We start from the raw sequence: 19,455 nt of genomic DNA on the forward strand, positions 1-19,455 counted from the left end.
AGGTATTGTGTCTTGTTATTACAGTTTTCGATACTGAGCATTGTATGCGACAGTATTGTTTGGAAAATGAGAACATTTTCTTATTTTGCAAAGGTGTAAGTATGTAGTTTAATATGAGCTCTCCTCGGGCGCGTTAGGAACCCTCGTACTTTACATATGTAATTACTGATTACCAGTACATCACTGTCTTACAAGTGTACAATGGTATCCAATTTGAATAAATGATTTGACTTTGAATTTAAAGTCAAAGTCAAAGTCAAAGTCAAATGATTTATTCAAAATAGGTAATAAATTACTCGTATTGATGGTCTGGTATGGTGTTACATTTGTAAGATATAGTGGTGATAATTATTACGCAAACTTAAAACTAAAGCTACGAGGGTTCCAAACGCGCCCAGGTCTGAGAAGAGCCCACAACAAACTCAGCCGGGTATTCTTTTTATTATCACCACTTTACAAAATTATTGAAACTTATTAGAACTATCACAAAGTCGTTAAGCAACTCATTCCCAAGCTTGCTTATCATTTAAATTATCCTTTACGTCATTGTAATAGGATTTTTCATAATATAAGGTCTGCCCATCCGCACTTAGTTAGCGTGGTAAAACTTTTGTATAGTTTAGTCGTTTGTTTATATTTTTACTAGCCGATGCCGATGATTTAGGTTTATGTAGCTGATGCTGATGATTTAGGTTTTAACAATCCCGTGGGAACTCTTTGATTTTCCGGAATAAAAAGTAGCCTGTGTCACTCTCCAGGTCTTAAACTATACGAATACAAAAAATCACGTCAATCCGTTGCTCCGTTCCGACGTGATTGAAGGACAAACCAACAAACAAACACACTTTCGCATATTTTATAATAGAAGTAAGTAGTGATGACCATAATATTCAAAAGGAAAAAGGAATTGACTGACATGGTAAGCTTCTTACCAAAATATAAATGCAGAGACCGGACATATCTAGCTCATTAGAATTCACGACAGATAATGGTCTTGTCTCTCCAACAAAAGACGGGACGAGGGAAAGCGGCCATTTTCCTTACAATACATCATCTTAATATCACATCCTGGAACGAGCAAGTTTTAATATTCAGGAAGTGTAGAAGCACCGGACCCTTGGGGCAGTAGCGTGCTGGTCATAGAGGCATAAATGCACTGCTTACCCCAGTCGTAAGCTATTTATCATTATGACCATTTATTTTTCATTATAACCTGCCAGTAAACAGGTTCCTACCTAACTAATGCCTACCCTGGCTTCAAACCCTATTTTATTTTTACCTACTGTTAATCTGTCAAGTTACTCTGTACGTTATTAAGTCTGTCTGTTATTAAGTTAATCTATACTTTAATCTGTTAGTCTGTAAGTTAGTGCATGTTAGTTTATAAGCAAAGTTTCACCTGTAATTGACGACCATACTGTTTATTGTATGTATTTAAATGTGCGGTCTTTTATGTATGGAAGTTGTCGGTGATAAATAAATTAAAAAAAAAAAAAAAAAAACCCTGTGCACGCCACTGCCTTAGGGGATATAAATCTAAAAAATCCTAAGCAAAAAATAAATAACAAAAGTTGTAATAGTTGAGACTTGTGACGACAACACTGGCGTAGAGGTGATAGTAGGCTTTGTAAATGGTATTGTACCTATAGAGGCAGGTGTTACTCAAAAAAAAACCTGCCAAGTGCGAGTCAGGCTCGCGCAACGAGGGTTCCGTGCTACAGTCGTATTTTTTCGACATTTTGCACGATAATTCCAAAACTCTATTCGGACAAAATACTTTAGGAATTCCTTCACGGTCACTGCTATCTGTTTATGGAACGAGCGTCCCTCGCAAATCCATCGTGCTGAATCCCTTAACTAATTTAAAATTGACGTCAAAGATCATTACCTATCTCTTTGCTATCATCAGTAACAGCATAGTTTATTATTTAAATCTATATGTGTATATATATATAAATGACCTTAGGAAGCCCATTTATTTCTCTTCATTTATTTGTCTATGTCAATGTCATCACTTATCTATGTCTATGATCACATAATTTGAATCTGCCGCGCATTGACCCGAGAGAGCTGTCAAGTGTCAACTGTCAGGTTGTTATTTTATTAAAACGTTAGCTGTGCGAGTGAATTTCGAATTATAATATAAAATTAGAATTTAAAGTTTAAACAATACCTAATAACAGTGAAATAATAGCTTCAATTGTTGTTTCTCTTTACAGGTAAGATAATCTTTAACAACTTATGTGTTTGGTTCTTGTAAAATGTCAGGTCGTTAATAAAACATAATACTCTTTACAGAGCAACGCAAGATCTTTTATTTCACAAGAGTGTTTATAAACACATTATATATATCTATGTAATTTTATGTATGTCTATTATACTTTATTTGTATGTATTAGTGTATTAACAATATGTATTTTATATTCTTATTATATGGTTTAGTTTATTTAGCTATTGGTATTTAGGTTTATTTTACACCACCTCCCATTGTCCATTTGTTCGTTTTTTCCCTAGCGTTAAGGTTGTCTGGAAGAGATCGCTATTTAGCGATAAGACCGCCTTTTTGTACCTACTTATTAAGATTTCTTTTTGTAACCTGTCATTTGTGTTTCTGTGGTGCAATAAAGTATATACATACATACATACATACTATGTTGCATAAAAATAAATAAAAATCTGTTTTATGATACCCTACTTGATATAGTTATCTTACTTCGAAAATTGAAAATACTAAATATTAGTTTATGACCACAATTTAAATTTTTTTGTTTAATGTAAAACCAAATTCACGAACATTTCGAAAAAATATACGGGTGTAACGAAATTGTCAGGTTCCCTATGTCTTCGGTACGGATTTTTTTATTTTTTTTTATTTTTAACGGATGCGGCGCGAGTTTCTTTACGCGGCGCGGAACCCGGACGGTGGGTTATTTACGTGGGCGCCAATGTAACGTAGCAAAGGAGGTTGGGGTTGGCAACGTCCTTACTACGTACATGAGATAGGAATTATACCTGACTTCGACTGATCGGGAGGTCTTTAAAGCAAACACGAATCGCACACAAAAACATAATCATTTATTTACTTCTAATTGTTAAGATTACCTTTTACAACAATTAATCTACATGACCGCTTTTATTCGGCTACTAAGGAATGATGATTTATATAATTCTACAACATACAATTCTATATACGGAGGGAAGATTTCTTAAACACGGACATCGGTACGCGGGTACCGGCGGCGGGTCTATAACGCAGATCGCGTCGCGGACGGCGGAGGGGAGCGAGACGCGCTGGGGGGAACGGACGGTAGCTGCGGCCGGCAGGCTGAAGGCCTGGACGGTGCTGGATGCTACCGGAGTCTCTCAACCTCTTCACCCTGGCCGAGCAGCGAGAAATCACACCGGCCGCAGTGGGCGAAGGCGCTGAGAGACTGTCGTGAACTCGTGGACGTTGCCCTATTTATAGTCTGGGGGGCGTGGCCTACTCGGTGGTGTGATCGCTCGGCGGAGATCGGCGGAGGTCGGTGGTGTGTTCGGTCGTGGAACATTCAAGATGCTTCCGCGCGTACTCGGCGCGCGGGCAGCTGACTGTTTGTGACACCTTGTCACAAGCTGTGCGAGTGAATTTCGAATTATAATATAAAATTAGAATTTAAAGTTTAAACAATACCTAATAACAGTGAAATAATAGCTTCAATTGTTGTTTCTCTTTACAGGTAAGATAATCTTTAACAACTTATGTGTTTGGTTCTTGTAAAATGTCAGGTCGTTAATAAAACATAATACTCTTTACAGAGCAACGCAAGATCTTTTATTTCACAAGAGTGTTTATAAACACATTATAAAACAACAATTCTATAGCTATTTTTTGCAAGAACATGGAGAAGTTAAGATTGGAATTTGTTGTAAAAAAATCGATGGATGATCCGAAATCAAATGTCATCTGCTTAACATCAATAACTAATAATAATCGTACCTTCTTAATGCCGGAAGAATTCCAACCAGCAAAACTGCACGACACATTGATAAAAACTCAAACATTTCAAAAAGTAAAAACCACACTACAAAAGAGAAATGATAGAAGACAAGTTTGGTTTACACTAACACCAGAGATATGTGGTACCTACATAGATGAAGATGGAAACATGCAGTTTAAAGGATATTTGCTAGAGGAATCAACACAAGAAACGCGGACACTGCCCTCTACTTCTGGAATTTCAGAAGAGGCTTTGACGAGAATCTTAGAGAATTTTGCTGAAAAAAAGAATTCATCGAAGTCCGACAATATAAAAAAGCTGACAGAAAAAATTGTATTAGAGAAATTCAATAATAAGATGTCAAATGTATCACAATGGATGGCTATTTTTGAATCAGAATGTATTCGTGTTGGTATAGAAGAAGACACTAAGAAAATTGAGGCCTTGAGATTATTCTTAGAAGATTCATGCCTCGATTGGTACAGTTCAAGACTCATAAAATGTACAGTAAACTCGGAATGGTCAACGTGGAAGGAAAACTTCTGTGAAACTTACGCAGACAGGGGATGGTCGCCAGTGAGATATGCAATGCTATTCAAATATAGACAAGGATCATTACTGGAATATGCTTTGAAAAAGGAAAAACTTTTATTAGAAGTTAATAAATCAATGGATAATACCACGTTAATTGATTTAATTGCCACCGGGCTCCCAAATTTTATTGCAGACAAAATCAATAGAACTAGCTTAAAGGAGACTAAGGATTTGTTTAATAATATCAGGGGCTTGGAACATCTAGTGAATAAAAAGAATTCGGGAATAAAAATGAAAGGTTTAGAAAATAAAATTAAAGACCGAGATGGAAGTTACAAACCATGCAGAATTTGTGAGAAAGAAAACAAAGGCAACCGGTATCACTCCGAATCTTTGTGTTGGTATAAAAACAAAAATAATGATAAACAAAAAAGAGATCAGATAAAAACAGTTAATAATTCAGAGTTAGAAACAGAATTAAACGAAATAAATCCAAAAAACTAGTGATCCCGCCATTAATCAAAATTAAATTGTTATTAAATGATTCCTTAGAAATAACAGGGATTTATGACTCTGGATCAAACGTTTCTTTAATAAATTCTAGATTACTATCTTTGAAACCTAATAACAATAATATTGCAATTGAAAATGCAAACTTAAAAACGATTAATGGCGTGAAAAAAACTAAAGGAATAGTAACATTAAAGATAAAGATTTTTGAAATGGAAAAAAAAGCTAATGTTTTTGTGATTGATGAAGAAAACTTTGATTATGACTTTTTAGTTGGTCTGGACTGCATAAAAGAATTTCATCTGATTCAAAATGAGAAGTTAGAAATTACTCAGGGTACAATCAACCTCAAAATAGATAATAATAAAGAAGAAGTAAGCCTAAAAACCAAAAAAATACCATCGGACATTTCAAATAGTAAGATTGAGGAAAATTATATTAAAAATGTGGAGGTCCTGAATAAAACTAAGGATAAATATACAATAAACTTCAATGAACATGTAGAAGAGACTAGTTTCATTATTTCTGTCAATCATCTGGATGTTCAAAAGCAGGCAGAGATAGAGGATTTAATATGCAAATATAAACCTCTTTTTGCTAAGGATAAATATGATATAGGCACTGTGAAAGGCTATGAAGCACATATTGATTTATTAATTGATAAATACTGTAGTAAAAGACCTTATAGGTGCACTATTGAAGACAAAAAAGAAATTGAACAGCAAGTATCTAAGTTATTACAGGAGAACCTAATTGAAGAGTCCTGCAGTCCTTTTGCTGCGCCAGTAACACTGGCCTATAAAAAAGAAGAAGGGAAAAGATCAAGACTATGTATAGATTTTCGTGAATTAAATAAAATTGTGGTTCCTCAAGCGCAGCCGTTTCCACTTATAGAAGACTTGATGGTAAAGACTGCAAAGTGTAAATACTTCTCAACACTAGATATAAATTCAGCCTTCTGGTCCATTCCTTTGAAGATCGAAGACAGGGAAAAAACAGCATTTGTTACCCAGGATGGGCATTACCAATGGACATGCTTACCATTCGGTTTAAAAACATCACCTGCAATTTTTCAAAGAATATTGAGTAGTATTATACGGAAACACAGACTATCAGATTTCACTGTAAACTACATTGATGATATTTTGGTATTTTCTGAGACATTTTCAGACCACATCAAGCACTTATCACTTTTGCTGGAAGCAATATTAGAAGAAGGCTTTAGATTAAAATTCTCAAAATGTAACTTTGCACAAGACTCAGTAAAATATTTGGGCCATATTATCAAGAATAATACAGTCACTCCACTGAAAGATAACTTAATTGCTATAAAGAATTTCCCTGTTCCGAAAACCCAGAAAAATGTTAGACAGTTTCTAGGGAAGATAAACTTTTATGGGAAATATGTGCCAAAAATATCAATAATATTAGATCCATTACATAATTTGTTAAGAAAAGGACAAAAATTTATTTGGTCAGGAGAATGTCAAGAGTCTTTTGAGACAATAAAAAAATTACTTTGTTCGCAACCTATTTTAGCGATCTTTGACCCTAATCTCCCGATACATATATATACAGACGCTAGTATACAAGGTATCGCTGCTGTTTTGAAGCAACCTCAACACAGTGGAGAAGAAAAACCATGTGCATATTTTTCAAGAAAATTAAATGACACACAAAAAAAAGAAAAAAGCCATTTATCTAGAATGTTTAGCAATAAAGGAAGCAGTAAAATACTGGCAATACTGGCTTATAGGAAAAAGATTCAAGGTTTTCACTGATCATAAACCTTTAGAGAAAATGAACATAAAGGCAAGAACAGATGAGGAACTAGGAGACTTAACGTATTACCTATCACAGTTCAACTTTGAGATAGAATACTCTCCAGGAAAATACAATGTGGAAGCAGATAGCTTAAGCAGAAATGCAGTATTAGACCCATGGGAAAATCAAGATGAAATTTTAAAAATTATAAACTTGATTCAACTAGAGGATATACAAAATGATCAAAAAAGGAATCAAGATATAAACCAGAATAAATATAAAGTAACATTAAAAGATAACATATACTATCGTAAGGATGGGAAAAGGGAAAAGATAATACTAACTGAGGAATTTAGTAAAAAATTTATACAGAAAATACATTATATGTACTGTCATATTGGGATACAACAGATGAAAAGGAAAATTAATCCATTCTATACAGCAAAAAATTTAACATATAATATCAAAAAAATTTGTGACAACTGTGAAATCTGTATAAAAAACAAATCTAGAGGGAAATATAATTTTGGACTAATGTCTCACTTAGGTCCGGCTACTTATCCTTTTGAAATAATGTCTATAGATACTATTGGTGGATTTAGTGGCTCACGTTCTACAAAGACATATTTACACCTCCTAGTAGACCACTTTTCGAGATATGCTTATATTTTGACTTCGAAAACCCAAAATGCCAATGATTTTATAAGGTTGGTCCAAAAGGTAACACGTGAAAATAAAATTGGCTTAATTTTATCTGATCAATATCCCGGCATCAATTCAAAGGATTTTAAAAATTTCTTAGACAAAGAGAATATACCTATCATCTTTACTGCAGTGAATTCACCATTTTCTAATGGTCTGAATGAAAGATTAAATCAAACACTGACAAATAAAATAAGATGTAAGATAAATGAAAGGAAAGATAAATTAGCTTGGACAACTATTGCTCATGAATGCACAAAAAGTATAATGAAACGGAACATACTGTAACAGGATTTTCACCAAAATATCTATTGGAAGGAAAAAATGTTGATATACTACCAGAAGAATTGAAACAAGATAAAATCCGTAATGATTTATTGAAGGATAGAAAAACCGCATTGGAAAACACTTTAAAATCGCACAATTATAATAAACAATACTTTGACAAGAACAGGAGAACATGTGAATTAAAAGTAGGAGACTTAGTATATGTTGAAAATGGTAACCGTTTGAACAGGAAAAAACTAGATGAGTTAAAAATTGGCCCGTATGAGGTCTTAGAAAAAATTTCAACCTCAGTCTACAAAATAAACACAGGACATAAGAAGTGTGAATCAAACCTATTCCACATAACAAAATTGGTTCCAGTGTTGAATTGACGACGGCTGGGGGGGGAGATATAAATGACCTTAGGAAGCCCATTTATTTCTCTTCATTTATTTGTCTATGTCAATGTCATCACTTATCTATGTCTATGATCACATAATTTGAATCTGCCGCGCATTGACCCGAGAGAGCTGTCAAGTGTCAACTGTCAGGTTGTTATTTTATTAAAACGTTAGCTGTGCGAGTGAATTTCGAATTATAATATAAAATTAGAATTTAAAGTTTAAACAATACCTAATAACAGTGAAATAATAGCTTCAATTGTTGTTTCTCTTTACAGGTAAGATAATCTTTAACAACTTATGTGTTTGGTAAAATGTCAGGTCGTTAATAAAACATAATACTCTTTACAGAGCAACGCAAGATCTTTTATTTCACAAGAGTGTTTATAAACACATTATATATATCTATGTAATTTTATGTATGTCTATTATACTTTATTTGTATGTATTAGTGTATTAACAATATGTATTTTATATTCTTATTATATGGTTTAGTTTATTTAGCTATTGGTATTTAGGTTTATTTTACACCACCTCCCATTGTCCATTTGTTCGTTTTTTCCCTAGCGTTAAGGTTGTCTGGAAGAGATCGCTATTTAGCGATAAGACCGCCTTTTTGTACCTACTTATTAAGATTTCTTTTTGTAACCTGTCATTTGTGTTTCTGTGGTGCAATAAAGTATATACATACATACATACATACTATGTTGCATAAAAATAAATAAAAATCTGTTTTATGATACCCTACTTGATATAGTTATCTTACTTCGAAAATTGAAAATACTAAATATTAGTTTATGACCACAATTTAAATTTTTTTGTTTAATGTAAAACCAAATTCACGGTTTTCAGATTTTTCCCCTAATGCCAGCTATAAGACCTACCTACCTGCCAAATTTTATGATTCTAAGTCAACGGGAAGTACCCTGTAGGTTTCTTGACAGACAGACAGACAGACCGACAGACAGACAACAAAGTGATCTTATCATCAAAAGTGATCAATAAAGGGTTCCGTTTTTCCTTTTGCGGTACGGAACCCTAAAAATTAAATTAAATTAAATTAGAGTCAGATTAAGATTAAAGATTACGACAATGTTTACGACGATTATTGTATACTAGAGGATGCCCGCGACTTCGTCCGCATAGATTTAGGTTTTTTAAAAATCCCGTGGGAACTCTTTGATTTCCCGGGATAAAAAGTTGCCTATGTCAATTTTCGTGATGAAAGCTCTCTCTGTACCAAATTTCATCAAAATCGGTTAAACAGTTGGGCCGTGATAAGTTAGCAGACAGACAGACGGACATACACACTTTCACATTTATAATATTAGTATGGATTTGAATACAATAACTTCGTGATTTTTAAAATGATCGTTACAAATGCTCTACAGAAATTTTTTATGGTACCACCACCGAAACATTCTCTGTTGATTAAAAAAAAAGTTGCAAATCAGTTCAGAAACCTGGAAAAAAATCGATGTACCTACATACATAAAAAAAAAGTCGAAAAAAAAACGGGCCGTATTGAGAACCACCTCCTTTTTGGAAGTCGGTTTAAAAACCCGTTTTTCTATGAAAGTGCTTGTTCCCTGCGACCGTTGTACATAATATTTTATTGATGATTCCCTACGTCACAGGAAACCATTAGGATAATGTCCCTACCTACCTATAGACAAGCAAGTGGTATACCTTTTAGGACAGCAAGCTCTCCCACAGGCCATTAAGGAGTTTAGCTGCGGCCGGCAAGAGGGTTCGTTAAATATTATAGTTTGCATTAAACTTTCAATATCGATTATGTTGGGATATTTAGAATTTATAGGAAAAATATCAGTAAAAGGAAAAATTTGGACGTCCTGTTTGAGATATATATTTGAAGTGAGTTAAAAAGTCATCGAACGTAAAACAAAGGATTTTAGAAAAAAATAGGAATAAGAATATATTTAAATATAAACAATTTAGTTTACAGCCAGTTCCAACATCCCCCTTTAAACTAAATTGTCTTACAAAAAAAAAACTTAACATAACATATTAACACACAGGAACAAGAAAAAACTAACTAAGACCTAAACTACCTATAATTCTACTAGTTGCGATAGGCCCCAGTGGTTTGGTAAGAATATCTGCGGGTATATCACAACTTTTCATATAGTCTAAAATAATTGTATTATTACTAACTTTTTCTCGTATAAAATGAAAACGAGTGTCAATATGCTTCGTCCTGCTATGGTGCACAGGATTGTGAGCTAAGTTTAGTGCACTCTGACTATCTGACAATATCTTAATTGTAGATATCTTACCCGTAATATCCTCTATAAATTTACGTAAATAACAGGCTTCTTTAGTTGCTGCAGTAAGAGCCATGTACTCAGCTTCAGTGGATGACAGAGCAACAGTTGGTTGTTTCTTTGATTCCCAAGACACTGGTCCACCAGCTAATTTAAAGACATAGCCCGTGTAAGACTTTCTGTCAATTGGACAATTTGCCCAATCAGCATCTGCATACCCTGTTAACGGCTTTCCAGTTTTCCTATATATTAAGGAATACTCTAGTGTACCCTTCAGGTATTGAAGAATCCTTTTTGCTGCTTTCCAATGTTCCGTTGAAAAACACGTATTAAATTGGCTTAAGTAGCTCGTCGCAAATGCTATATCAGGACGTGTATTGACTGCCAAGAACATAAGGCATCCTATTAGATTTCTGTAAGGCAGCAGCAATGACTCACCTCTAACGTTTCGTTCTAATTTGCTGTGAGCTAAAGGAGTACGAGCAGACTTACATTCACTCATATTAAATTTGTCCAATATGGACAATATATAATTTGATTGACTAACTTTTATGTAATCTTGATTCCTTTCTATTTGTAATCCTAAATAAGACTTCAAATTGCCAAGATCTTTCAAACTAAAATAACTTGACAAGTCATTTTTAACAATATCAAACGTCACGTCAGAATTATAAAAGACAATTATGTCATCCACGTAGACACCCAAAATAACAAGTTCATCACCAAAAAGTTTCGTAAATACACAAGGCTCAGAAGAAGTTCCTACAAAACCTATTTTTGAAAGTACTTCATTCAATTTTTTGTTCCAAGCACGAGGTGCCTGTTTTAGACCATATAGAGATTTGCGAAGCCGGCAAACCCTGTCTTCTTGGCCTTTCACAGAAAAACCAAGAGGTTGTTCCATAAATACTTCTTCTTCCAAATCTCCATAAAGAAAAGCTGTATCAACATCCAGATGTCTCATTTTAAAATCTTCTTCTGCTGCCAATGCAAACAAAGTACGCAGGGAAGAATGACGAATCACAGGCGCAAACGTCTCATGATAATCTATATCTCTTGTTTGATTAAAACCTTTGACCACTAGCCTTGCCTTATACTTGGTTATATTACCATAAGCATCCTTCTTTTGCTTATAAACCCATTTGCAGGGAATAACCTTTTTATTTGGTCTGTCTACTAACTCCCAGGTACTTAACTTCATAAGTGAATTGTATTCATCAGTCATTGCTAAATCCCATTTTTCACCATCTTCCGAATGTATAGCTTCAGAATAGTTTGTTGGTTCACCCGAATCAACATCAGTAGAGACCTGATAAGTTAAAAATTCAGGTGGCTTTCTATTTCTAGATGGGTATCTGGGTTCATTACTTACTTGCGTTTGTTCAGTACAAGAAGACTTTTTATCTATGTTCACAGGAACAGATGATTCTCCTTCTGGACTACAACAATCAACACAATCATAAAATTGATCATCACCAGGTTCACTATGTTCTTCGAATAGTAATACTGACTCCGTATTTTGAACTATAGGTTCTGATGCATTTTCCTTTAAAGGTGTAAAACAATTCTCAAAAAAATTTGCATCTCTTGACTTCATAATACGTCTTGTATTTGCAGGATCCCGAAAAACATAAGTATTAGGATCTTCCGAGTAGCCAACGAAAATTGCTTCCTCTGCTTTTAAATCTAGTTTCCTTCTTTGACATGAAGGTACATGAACTAGAGCTCTACATCCAAATACTCTTAAGTGACTTAGATCACTTTTCCGACCACTCCACTTATCATAAGGTATTTTGCCACTCAAAGCTCGATGAGGGGACCTATTCTTCAAATAAACAGCAACTTGGAAAGCATCTTGCCAGTATGCTTTAGATAGTGAGCTTTCAGCCAACATTGATCTCGCCTTCTCTGTTATTGTACGATTAGTGCGTTCAGCAACTCCATTTTGCTGTGGGCTATAAGGCGTTGTTACTTGGTGCTCAATCCCATTCGAAGAAAGGTAATCAGAAAACTCTTTATTTACATATTCTTTTCCTCCATCGGTTCTAAGAGCCTTTATTTGAAAACCTAATTGTTTTTCAACTAGAGCTCGAAATAATAAAAATTTATTCTTTACCTCAGTTTTAGAAGATAAAAAATAAGGAAAAATCTTGCGAGTATAATCATCTATGAAAGTTAAAACATAAACGTTTCCTTGAAAAGATGTCGTGGACATTGGTCCACATAAATCACTATGGATTAGTTCTAAAGGTGATGACGCCCTATTATACGCTACGTTTTTAAACGGTTTTCTGGCTTGTTTGCCTTTTACGCAAGCGATGCAACTATTTTTATCAACCTTAGTAAAATCTACTCCTACCTGATGATTCTTCAATTGATTCATGCCTATGCGACATAAGTGTCCTAACCGTTTATGCCAGAGCTGATACTTGCTCAGACAGTCAGAGTGCACCTCATACGCAATATTTTCACTATTCATCTTAGGTGGAATATTAACAGTACCATCAACTATGTACAGTCCACCACAGGGCGAAGCATGAAGGACAGAATCACCTGAAACACAAAAAGTATCATTTTTATAAAAACTACATCCTCTTTTGTCGAAAACACATACAAAACCTTTATCAATAACTTTCTGTACAGATAGTAAATTAGCCTTTAAATCTGGTACTAGGGCAACATCACTTATTGTTTTTACTACATCACCAGGTGTCTTAATAGAAATATTTCCTATTCCACAGCATTTAACGCTTTCACCATTTGCAACAGTTATATTTCCAGTATTCATTGACCTAATGTCCCGAAACCAATCTTTTCTGAAAGTCATATGTTTTGTAGCTCCAGAATCTACGTACCAAACATCCTTATTTGAAAAATTAGCAGTAAGTGCTGTGACCGAATCCATGACCTCATTTGCTACACTTATTTTATCTTTATTACGTCGCTGAGGACAATCTGGGCGTTTATGCCCTGGCACGTTACAGTCATAGCAAATAATCATTTTATTTGGTTTGGATTTCATTCCTTTGGCCTGGAAAACTGTATTTGTTGGTATGGTGTCATTTTTAGACATTTCATTTAATAGTTTTGTTTTGACCAAATCGGAAGTAATATCGATGTTGCAGTTTTCAAGTGCCATAATCAATGGCTCATATTTCGATGTGAGACCTCCTAGTAATATAGCTGCAATCGATTTGTCTTCTATTACTTTGTCTATGTCAGCTAGGTCTTGTGCCGTTGACAGAACTGCATCTATATATTGTTCAATATTTTCAAAGTCTGAAAAACTTAATCTATAAAGCTTACGCTCTAAGGCTAGCCTTCGGCCCATACCTTTATCCTCAAAAGCTGCCTTCAGGGCTTCCCATGCTTCGGCTGCAGTTTTTGCACGTCTTACGTGTGTAATAGCTACACCGTCTAATGTTAAGCATATTTTAGCCAGAGCCTTAGCGTCATTCCTTATCTTAATTGATGCAGCGGTCGTATCTCCTTCTGGATACCCAACTATAGGAAACCAAAGGTCCTCATGTACCAAATAATTTTGCATTTTAAATTTCCAAGTTGGATATCCTTCTCTATTTTTGAGACTAAACGGAGGAACTGACGAAGAATGTAACATCTTGTTACTACTTAAATCTCCGCTTGCTTGCGACATTTGAAAAAGAAAAAATATAAAAAAAAAAAACTATTTTTCTTATTCGCAACAAATAAAGCAACTATGGACAATTAATACCACTTTTCCACTTTTATTTTTCCACCTAGAGCTTCGTGCTGATAACGTGTTGGGATATTTAGAATTTATAGGAAAAATATCAGTAAAAGGAAAAATTTGGACGTCCTGTTTGAGATATATATTTGAAGTGAGTTAAAAAGTCATCGAACGTAAAACAAAGGATTTTAGAAAAAAATAGGAATAAGAATATATTTAAATATAAACAATTTAGTTTACAGCCAGTTCCAACAGATTATATTCTAACGCTGAGCTTGGACGATACTTTATATATTTAGGGGTTGGACACACAAGGCGTAAGCAGTAAAGTGGTTTTTAGGGTTCCGTACCTCAAAAGGAAAAACGGAACCCTTATAGGAGCACTTTGTTGACGGTCTGTCAAGAAACCTACAGAGTACTTTCCGTTGACCTAGAGTCATGAAATTTAGCAGGTAGGTAGATCTTATAGCTGACATTTGGGGAAAAATCTGAAAACCGTGAATTTGTGGTTACATCACTCAAAATAAATTAAATTGTGGTCATGAACTAATAATTAGTATTTTCAATTTTCTAAGTAAGATAACTATATCAAGGGGGGTAAAAAATTCCTGTGCATTCTAAAACAGATTTTTATTTATTTTTATGTATCATAGTTTTTTAATTATCCTGCAAAATGTCGAAAAAATACGACTGTAGTATGGAACCCTCACTGCGGGAGTCTGACTCGCACTTGGCCGGTTTACTTTAAATTCAGATACAAGTTAGCCCTTGACTGCAATCTCACCTGGTGGTGAGTGACGATGCAGTCTAAGATCGAAGCGGGCTAACCTGGAAGGGGTATGGCAGTTTTTAGTAAACCCATGCCCCTTTGGTTTCTACACGGCATCGTACCGGAACGCTAAATCGCTTGGCGGCACGGCTTTGCCGGTAGGGTGGTAACTAGCCATGGTCGAAGCCTCCCACCAGACAAAGTAGGTAAGTAGGTACGACAATAGTGCAACGGGTGGGGTTTGAACCGGCGACCTTTCGGAATTCAATCCGCCTCTCAACCGTTGAGCTATAGGCTCTGAAAACTATGTGCATTAATTTGCGCATGCGTGTTACACGAACGCAATCGTCGTCACTTTTTAGAACAGTACCCGTAGTACAAGATTTTACGTCTCACCAAACGAAACCAAATTCGAGAGTCGAAATACTTCCGCGTTACAGTAAAATGGACCTAAACAGCCTTGAATTGAAGTCAAATATTCAATGCCACTGATTTTAATTTCACAATGTTTCCGCTTGGAGCGCTGGCTGTAGAAGTGTAGACAAACTTGAGCTTTAAGACAAGGCATTTAAGATCCAGTTTACTGTAACGCGGAAGTATTTCGACTCTCGAATTTGGTTTCGTTTGGTGAGACGTAAAATCTTGTACTACGGGTACTGGTTAGTTCGCGTGGCGTTCTTTACATTGTCTTATTCAATATCTTACACGCATAACTGATATTCATTTTTAGGTTTCCGTACTTTAAAAGGAAAAACAGAACCGTTATAGGATCACTTCGTTGTCTGTCTGTCTGTCTGTCAAGAAACCTAGAGGGTACTTCCCGTTGACCTAGAATCATGAAGTCTGACGAGTAGGTATGTACGCGGCCGAAAGTAATGTACATCGGCCTTTAGAATGACACTTCGGCTTTGTAGAGCGTTGTCTCTGTCACACATACCTACCTATATTATGACGTTGTGTCGGTCTCAACGACAGACAACGACGGTGCTCTGCAAATTTGCGATCCCCTTCTAAAGGTCGATGTACATTACTTTCGTAGATAGGTTTTCTAGCATACGTAAGAGAAAAAATCCAAAAACCATGAATTTGTGGTTACATCGCGAAAAAAAATTAAAATGTGTTGCAAATAATTAGTATTTTCAACTTTCAAAGTAAGATTAGGTAATAACCAAATGGTTAATGGTGGGTACCATATGGAAGGGCTTTGCCTGTACATTCTAAAACAGGGTTTTCTTTATTTTTACCCGTAATCGTTTTTGATTTATCGTACAAAATGTCATGCCATGAAAAAAAGTGTTATTTCTTGTTCGATGGTACGGAACCCTTAGTGAGCGAGTCCGACTCGCAACTGACTGGTTTTTTGCAAGCAGCAGGGTGATTTGCTAACTCAGTTTCTAATACTGAATGATAGGCACGGCGCGAAGCTCATTTTTGAATCCGTTGAAGGTTTTCAACGAAAAATATTTTAATATCACCCAGTGAAGCAGCAATGTAGAACTAACCAACCTCGGTGACTATCATTTAGTGTTAGACACTGAGTTAGAGAATCAACTAGCAGTTCGGTTAATTAAATCACACTGTTGCTAATATGAATTATTTTATTACCTATCTGTTACATTGTTGATAGAGTTGTACGTACCTAACTGGTGTCAGGTCTTATTTTTTTAAATTATGATAGAGAGCAACCGAACAGGCGGTTTTATCTTGGTGTAAATAGCGAGCACCGAGCAGGCGGTTTTATCTTGGTGTAAATAGCGAGCAACCGAGCAGGCGGTTTTATCTTGGTGTAAATAGCGAGCAACCGAGCAGGCGGTTTTATCTTGGTGTAAATAGCGAGCAACCGAGTAGGCGGTTTTATCTTGGTGTAAATAGCGAGCAACCGAACAGGCGGTTTTATCTTGGTGTAAATAGCGAGCAACCGAGCAGGCGGTTTTATCTTGGTGTAAATAGCGAGCAATCGAGCAGGCGGTTTTATCTTGGTGTAAATAGCGAGCAACCGAGCAGGCGGTTTTATCTTGGTGTAAATAGCGAGCAACCGAGCAGGCGGTTTTATCTTGGTGTAAATAGCGAGCAACCGAGCAGGCGGTTTTATCTTGGTGTAAATAGCGAGCAACCGAGCAGGCGGTTTTATCTTGGTGTAAATAGCGAGCAACCGAGCAGGCGGTTTTATCTTGGTGTAAATAGCGAGCAACCGAGTAGGCGGTTTTATCTTGGTGTAAATAGCGAGCAACCGAACAGGCGGTTTTATCTTGGTGTAAATAGCGAGCAACCGAGCAGGCGGTTTTATCTTGGTGTAAATAGCGAGCAATCGAGCAGGCGGTTTTATCTTGGTGTAAATAGCGAGCAACCGAGCAGGCGGTTTTATCTTGGTGTAAATAGCGAGCAACCGAGCAGGCGGTTTTATCTTGGTGTAAATAGCGAGCAACCGAGCAGGCGGTTTTATCTTGGTGTAAATAGCGAGCAACCGAGCAGGCGGTTTTATCTTGGTGTAAATAGGGTCTTGGACTGTACTAATAGAATTCATGTGATGTTTTATATAGGGGTAGTTTATGGTTCTAGAATTCATTATTAAAGAGAATAATTAAATAAAAATGATGATTTGTATTAATTTTTGACATAATTTATTATTAGTACGTCCCGCTCTGTACGGAAGGCGTTTAATGACGTCACAAGGCGTAAACGACAAATATATATATTTTTTTTATTGAGTAGTTAATAAGTAGGAGGGGAGATTGATTCAGGTTTTCCATGAGAACTCTTTGATTTCCGGGATAAAAAGTAGCCTATGTCACTCTCCAGATCTTTAACTCTTACCATTCAAAAAATTACCTCAATCCGTTGCTTTGTTGCGACGTGATTGAAGGACAAACCAACAAACCAATATACCAACAATCCAACAAAAAATATACTTTCTCATCTATAGGTACTCTAATAAATAAAATTGAAGTGTCTATCTGTACCTAATTTCGAAATAACTACCTCAAATAAAGCTCATAATTATGGTTATTTGAACTGTACCATAACCGAATCACACGTTTTTAAAAGTTTTGTCTGTCTGTCTGTTTGAACGGGCTAATCTTCGGAACATATTATGACGGAACTTTCACAGACACGTAGAGGATTAACCAAGAAGTAACATAGGCTACTTTCAAACCTAAATCCACGCGGGTGAAGCCACGGGCAACAGCTAGTTTATGAGGATAATGAGCATTAGTATGGGTTCACACTGGCGACGTACGTGACGATTTTTGTTGTCCTGGCGATATCACGTGACCGTGGCATCCCGGTGTAATATGGCCTTAACTCGCAAAGTACTAGCAGTTCCGGCACTCCATATAAAACCACTTTTATACGAGTCTCTCCTACTACGTACGGTACCTACTCTAATCCCCGTATTTCTACCACTTTATGACCGTGTACTCTTTTCATTGAGTGCTGTCTTATATAAAATACATTTATTCAGCGACATTTAAAATGGTAGGCACCGATTCTAAGCACAACCTAATTTTAGAGTATTCGAACCCTCTTCTTACTATTGTAATCTGAAAAGGACAGAAGCAGTTTGACATTTCTAAATTTAATTTTTAGATGGTAAAACCAATGATATTAGAAGAAAATAGGTAGATACGTTATACGCGGACCGCAAGTGGCACGTTAAAACTAAGCTAATTAGCAAACCTGAGCTCAGTCGCCCGCTGGCGTCGCGCTATCGATGACGTCGTTGATAGTAATGTGTATTTTGTTTTCGTCTCCCAAAACAACCGAAAATGCCGTCGTGTGTGATGAGATTCCGCACAAACTACACAAGCAAGGTTTCCAAAAGTCAAGGAATCACATTTCATTCGTAAGTAAAACTATTTCTTTTATATAATTCGTATTTTTCACTTATTTAACAATAACAAACTCGTGCACGTTCGTGTAAAATGCAACTCATTGCAATTTGTACCTTATGTCACATGCCATAAGTACGTATCAAGTTATCGTTGTACGTATTTTAAAGTTTCCGATCAAAGAATATAAAATAAACAGATAGGTCTCTTCTGAGTATTGACAATTCAAATAGTGTGCATATTTCCTGTTTTAGGGAAGGATAAATTAACTATGGTCTAACATCTTTTTACGGTCCACTGCTGGGTCTCTTCATACAATGAGGGAATTTTGGCTATGGGTATGTAGATTGTGTAATAGTAAATATTTTCAAAAATAAAAAATATTTTCATTTCACATTTTATTCCTTTACCTACCTTCCCGCGGCTTCGTCCGCGTAAAATTTAGTAATTTTATTTCGACTTCTTTTCCATGTATGGGAGCCCCCTTTATTTAATTTAATTTAATTTTTATTATTTTTATTATAGCGGCAATAGAAATACATTCTGTGAAAATTTCAACTGTCTACCTATTACGGCTTACGAGATACAGCCCGCTGACAGATGGACGTACAGACAGCGGAGGCTTAGTAATAGGGTCCCGTTGGCACCCCTTGGGCACGGAACCCTAAAAACGAGCGGAACCGCGGGAAAAAGCTAGTTCGTAATAT

General features: G+C 35.8%; 2 protein-coding genes and 1 long non-coding RNA gene across 3 annotated transcripts; 2 read left to right on the top strand and 1 right to left on the bottom strand.

Moving 5' to 3' along the window:
* Positions 1 to 3,613: 3,613 nt before the first annotated feature.
* LOC138403443 (uncharacterized) lies at positions 3,614 to 5,395 on the top strand. Its single transcript, XM_069504014.1, has 2 exons — positions 3,614 to 3,716; positions 3,796 to 5,395. The coding sequence occupies exon 2, from the start codon at positions 3,879 to 3,881 to the stop codon at positions 5,013 to 5,015; it is 1,137 nt and encodes a 378-aa protein (XP_069360115.1). The 5' UTR covers positions 3,614 to 3,716; positions 3,796 to 3,878; the 3' UTR covers positions 5,016 to 5,395.
* Positions 5,396 to 16,617: 11,222 nt separating this feature from the next.
* On the bottom strand, positions 16,618 to 17,484 carry LOC138403433 (uncharacterized). Its single transcript, XM_069503928.1, has one exon. The coding sequence runs from the start codon at positions 17,482 to 17,484 to the stop codon at positions 16,618 to 16,620; it is 867 nt and encodes a 288-aa protein (XP_069360029.1).
* A 1,038-nt stretch (positions 17,485 to 18,522) lies between these two features.
* Positions 18,523 to 19,142, top strand: LOC138403456 (uncharacterized). Its single transcript, XR_011237718.1, has 2 exons — positions 18,523 to 18,762; positions 19,003 to 19,142. It is a non-coding gene; the product is annotated as an uncharacterized lncRNA (long non-coding RNA).
* Positions 19,143 to 19,455: the final 313 nt, after the last annotated feature.

This window comes from Maniola hyperantus, chromosome 16, assembly GCF_902806685.2.
Source record: "Maniola hyperantus chromosome 16, iAphHyp1.2, whole genome shotgun sequence".
Classification (NCBI taxonomy): Eukaryota; Metazoa; Arthropoda; class Insecta; order Lepidoptera; family Nymphalidae; genus Maniola; species Maniola hyperantus.

What these genes read in the sequence shown, in the direction of transcription:
- LOC138403443 (XM_069504014.1), top strand. Translation starts at nt 3,879, where the DNA reads ATGGAGAAGTTAAGATTGGAATTTGTTGTAAAAAAATCGATGGATGAT.
- LOC138403433 (XM_069503928.1), bottom strand. Translation starts at nt 17,484, where the DNA reads ATGAATTCTAGAACCATAAACTACCCCTATATAAAACATCACATGAAT.